Source organism: Lepisosteus platostomus, chromosome 13, assembly GCF_059453375.1.
Source record: "Lepisosteus platostomus isolate fLepPlt1 chromosome 13, fLepPlt1.hap1, whole genome shotgun sequence".
NCBI classification, from domain to species: Eukaryota; Metazoa; Chordata; class Actinopteri; order Semionotiformes; family Lepisosteidae; genus Lepisosteus; species Lepisosteus platostomus.
This window is the reverse complement of record NC_142623.1, coordinates 11,759,314-11,764,563: the sequence shown is the minus strand read 5'-3', so window position 1 is coordinate 11,764,563 and position 5,250 is coordinate 11,759,314. Positions and strand designations below refer to the sequence as shown.

At 42.7% G+C, this 5,250-nt stretch overlaps 1 protein-coding gene across 1 annotated transcript; it reads left to right on the top strand.

Annotated features, from left to right (window-relative positions):
- Window positions 1-554: 554 nt before the first annotated feature.
- Window positions 555-5,044, top strand: pnrc2 (proline-rich nuclear receptor coactivator 2). The gene is made up of 3 exons (XM_088603124.1): window positions 555-736; window positions 1,193-1,413; window positions 2,070-5,044. Exon 3 carries the CDS (start codon window positions 2,093-2,095, stop codon window positions 2,534-2,536), a length of 444 nt encoding a protein of 147 aa, XP_088459250.1. The 5' UTR covers window positions 555-736; window positions 1,193-1,413; window positions 2,070-2,092; the 3' UTR covers window positions 2,537-5,044.
- The last annotated feature ends 206 nt before the right edge of the window (window positions 5,045-5,250 follow it).

Below are 5,250 nucleotides of genomic sequence, written 5' to 3'. Positions count from 1 at the left end.
ATGCAATAACCTCTTACTTTGTCGCCATACTGAATTTTATCTTAGAAATTCCTCGTTAAAAACAGCAAAAGAGAATAACAAGCCCAATAAACTCGTCTACCAAGCACACTGCAGGCGCTCAACCCAGAAAAACGTCAATTTTACATCACTACCGTCCTACGTACGATAAGCACAGAAAACATACCAAGTATTTTAAATAAATGACTTTTTTTCCGTGCGAATTTTCAGTGTAGTCATTTATTTAGTAATTTTGGAAACTACCTCGCTTTTGAGTATTTTTTTTCACGAATGACAGACTTTTTAGATTTATTGTAAGGGTAGCTTAATGTTTAAAATATCACTGGCAGATTCAATTAAACTTTCCCGAGTCTTTGTAATAAACGGTTTTTAAAAACATTCCCCTTGTATTCAAGCCAAGCTTCAAACCTTCATGGTAACTGTGTAGCAACAGGCGTCCTGCGCCTCTCAAGGCCGTCTCTGATTGGCCCGCTGCTTCGGCGCTGCTCGACCATTGGTCGACAGAAAGGCACAGCGAACTACTTGACGCTAGTCGGGGTCCATTTTGTGTCAAACACACAGAAGAGGGAGAAGGAGAAACTGATGGTTGTGTGACATTATTCTGCGCTCGAAATAGTCGTGTTCACGATTTAACATCTACGCCCCATCTAAGACATTGCTTATCTGCACAAACCACCGTCTGTGGGGGCGGTTATAAACACCAAGAGAAAAGAAGTCGGTAAGAGATTTCAGTGTCTTTGTGGGGCTTTTCGTCCGACAGATTGTTGTTGTCGTCAATGAGTACGGGCGCCATGTTGAGGAAAGAGCTGAGCTCTTTGTTTTGGTTCGATGCCACATAACCGTGACCTATTTTCTTACTTCTGAGCTTTTGTTTGTATTTTAAAGGAAAACATAGCGTTCGTTGACTGAAGGAGCATTGTAGACAGATCGAGGTTTAGATATTTTTTTAAAAGTAGACGTCATTATTTTTGACGAGTGTTTTTTTTATTACGCTTGCCGTCAGCTAGCTTAGTCTGTAGTCGATGGGGTTTTTGTTTTGAAAAACTTTTTTAAATAAATGGATTAAAAAACAAACAAAATCCCCAGAGCTCTTCTTCGGTGTATAGAAACAAAAGGAGACCGGGGAGTTTTGTGTCCTGTCGGTTGTGATCCGGAGTGAAACCTGTTTCTGCAGATACCTGGCTTCTGGGACAGCCGTGGGCCGGGAGGATTGATGTTCGGCTCGGCTTCTCGGTACAGCCCCGATTTCCGGCACATGAAAACGCCAAACCTCGCAGGACTGACGCCATCAGAGAGAAGTGGATTACGACCAACTTCGAGGACCTGGAGCCCCGTCGGAGAGGAGAAGTTAAGGGGAAAGGAATCCAACAGGTTGTACTTCTCGACGGCTAAGAGGTGAGTAGCCCCAGCCGGGATGCGGGGGTGGTGGGGGCTGTTGTGTGCATCTGCTGGGTTGTTGACGAACGAACACTTTCGATGATCACCTGGCTAACATATCTGTAACCGAGTTGGGAATTGTAGTACAACCCCAGGGTTGCACTAATGTTTTTGTAAAAGTTGGGGGGAAACCAACCAAAATGACAAGAACCTCTGCATGCAGTCGGGAGATGCAGTTTGAAGGATGGTTAGAGAAATGGATGGACCATTTTGTCCAGTACTCTGGCAGGGTAGCTAAAGCCTGTCCTGGCAAGCAATGTCGGAAGACAAGATGCACCCCGGATGGGATGTTAATCCACCGCAGGGCAGTCAGACACAAATGAACACTCACGCCAGAGCCAGTTTTCCCAGAAACCAGTTAACCTACCAGTATGTCTTTGGGATGGGGTAGGAAACCCATGTGAACATGATGAGAGCAAACAGCTAGTACCTCAGAAGCTAACCATGCTGAGTGGGCTGCCATTGTTCAAAAGCAGTGTTTTAGACATTTGTGGGTAGAATCTGAACAGCACTGAGGCTCATGGGACAGGAGGGCTGCATTGTGCGCATGATCAGAGCCTCTTCCCCTGGTGCTCCCAGCTGCTGACGGGGCCCTCTTTGTTTTTCCCCCACAGGTGACATCTGGAATCAGAGAACGATGGGTGGTGGTGAGAGATACAACATTCCAGTTCCCCACCTTGAACGGGGCATGCTGATGAAGAACCAGCAGCTGATCGTCAGCAAACAGCGAAACAAGGATCAGAACGCAGCGGCCGCAAGGGCGGGTCACGCCAAGAGGGGGGAGAGGGGCCAGAGCGGCTCCCCCCGGGCTCCAGACGCGCGGCAGGCCGCGCAGATGGACAGGAACACTGTGGGCTTTGCCTCTTGCAACCAGAACTGGGATGCTGCCATGTCCCAGTTCAACACCCTGCTGAAGTCCCAGTGTAGCCAGAATTATGCCGGCGCAAAGTTCAGCGAGCCACCGTCACCAAGTGTTCTTCCAAAACCGCCCAGCCACTGGGTGTCTGTTCCCTTGGCGCCTTTTGATCACAGAGAAATTATGACCTTCCAGCTTAAAAGTCTTCTCAAGGTTCAGGCCTGAGGAGCAGATGTTTAATTGAAATGAGGATGTTTCCACTGTGTTTTCCTGCCTGTAAGTTTAAAGTGCCTTTTTTACCATGTTTTGCTGGGTGTGAAGGGTTGTAGAGCACATTATAACTGCAGGCATGTGTACAATAACAGCAGCACCACTTTACTGGCAGGTTAACAATGTGGAAAGGTCAGTTTGGATGCTCAACTGGACTTGTTACGTTTTTGCTGTAGTTTTTTTTTTTATTTTCTCCAATTGGCTACACTTGACAGGGAGCAGGGTCAGCTTCCGAACCAATACCTTTGAAGTTTGACCACCATTTGTTTACGCTGGTGTTTTCCAACACCTTTTTGAAGCAAATGTCTAGAGCAAAAACCTAGCAGGTCTGTCCTTTTGATTTGTACAGGGCTCAAAATTAATCAGTTTTTCTTTGCTAACAGGAGCCACTTGATGATCTTCTGTATGGTGCAGAGAACCTACAGATTGTAGAAGAATTTGCTGTAATATGCACAAATTACACTTTAAAGCTCTTAAACTGACGTCTTTAACTAGCCTTGCTCTAGTTTGAGGACTTTGTAACGCAACTCTTGTACTTTTAATGCGCTGTGCGCACTGCACTATAGGAGTTGTGTATAAATACAGGTCTGTAAGCTTCTTGCAATAGAATATTTAGGTCTTTACATTGTTTATGCATTAGTCAGCTTGTTTACCAAAGCAAAGGTTTTGTCCCTGTAAGATTGTTTAAAGTGCCATATTAACTGGATCAGATCTGACTTTATGGTTATAGTCATTTACTGCATTGAAGCGTACTATGCTTTTTACTTTGTCTTAAATAGACAGCAGTATGAGGACACTGTATTACTGAAATTAAGCAAATGAGCGTCAACCCATTTGATTACAGGATCTTGCTTGCTTTCACTTTTTTGACCCCCTTTGTTTGCAGGATCTTGTTTGCTCTCCTTTTTTGTGAAGAAGGAATGCCTGACGTGGTACAGAGGACTTAAGGCGTTGGGTGTGTTAATACAGCACTTCTCGTTTACATGAAAAGGTCTCAAGGTGGCTTGCCAGTGTACTGATTTTTTTCACTGCCTTGGACTTACTGTACTACTTGCACTGGTATGACATTGTGTACATAGGCTGATAGGGCATATGGCCCCTCGACAGTTGCATAGTTTCTCATACTGTACACTTCTGATAACTTTTTTTAATTTTGAGCCTTGTAATCCCATTCGTTCGAAGATGGCTTTTCTGTGCAAGATGGTAGCTATTATGGCTGTAAAAATGTAAGCCTGATTTGAAAGAGCCATGTAAATAATGACATGTAAAACTTGTAGCATATATTTTGCAGGAGTTTTTACCTGCTGCATAAAGTATTTTTAGTAAGAACACTGAATGTAAAAGTCATGCAATGGACATGACTTGTTAAATGCAGAAGCTATTTTGTTAAGAAAAAAGAAAAAAATGTAATGAGCACACGTGTCTGCCCCGTTTGGTGTCACCGATGATCTTGCACATAATGTTTTTAGTTTTTGAAATGTTTTGTGTTGCGTTCAGTACTAAAAAATGCTTTTATTTAAGTACATTTTTAATGAAAATGAGATTAGAACATTTTTGCATGTATGAAGTAATTAAGGAAACCCTATTTCCAGTCCTTGAAATTCTATTGCATTGTGTTTTCATATAGCCAACATCTTAAACTGATTAGGGAATCGGTTCTGCTGTGGGGTGGGTGGGAAGGGTTGTGAAATGTGAAATGGGTGATGATTTAATGCGGGGCTTTTCATTCCTGGTTTCTGGGTGACTTATGATATTGTAACTGACCTCTTTCTAGCTTACTCTGTCACTGGATCCAGGTTCTTTCAAAAGAATGTTAGTAACTGGAAATCAACAACAATTTAAAGTGCTTCAAACGAACAGCTGTGCTCCCAGAACCCAGATTGACTTCCCTGACAAACAGTTACAGTACCTCTGTTCCGTTGCTGAATTATGTCACGGTACTTATTCAAGTCAGGTGTGTTTAAGACCTGTGTAGGAATGTGCTACTTGACTACCTCTTCACCAGTGTTTCTTTGAATAGGCAACTGCCAAAGTTAACTGTTTGGTTACCAGCATTACTCCTTGCTTGTGGTGAAAACCAGTTGCATGGAGGCCTGTTGCACTTATCTCTGCTTTTGTTCTCAGGGCCTCCATGGTACAGTGTTTTCATCTTAAATTCACTTTGTGGTTGCTAAGGGTAGATTAACACTGTAGAATAGTGTTGTTGAAGTTGTTCTTAATATTCATGTTTTAATTTGATCGGTCTGTACATGCAAAAATCTTCTAAAGCTCATCTGAAGCGCACATGTTAAAGTTCCAGGATGAATTAATTGGCTGCTAATTAATTTCCCTTCTGTTCATTCCCGCATCGGTAAAAAGTTGGACCCAAGAATCAAATCAGTCTTTAAAATTGTAAACCTTAAGATATTGCACTATTAATGAATTTGGCCGCTAAAATAAAATTTCCTTTCCTTGTCCCCCCAACATTTGTCTGGTTTTTATTTATTTGGGTAAATGACAGTTTAATACTGTAATTCAGGCTCTGGTGTGTTTTTTCATAATTGTGCATGAAGGCTGTAGGATTTAAATCAACTGTCAGAACGAGTTTTCAAGTATGAAGAGTGAACCAGTCTCCAGAGATCACACGAACGATAAGAAACTTAACTTGTCACACTACACTACACCTTTTC

What these genes read in the sequence shown, in the direction of transcription:
- pnrc2 (XM_088603124.1), top strand. Translation starts at nt 2,093, where the DNA reads ATGGGTGGTGGTGAGAGATACAACATTCCAGTTCCCCACCTTGAACGG.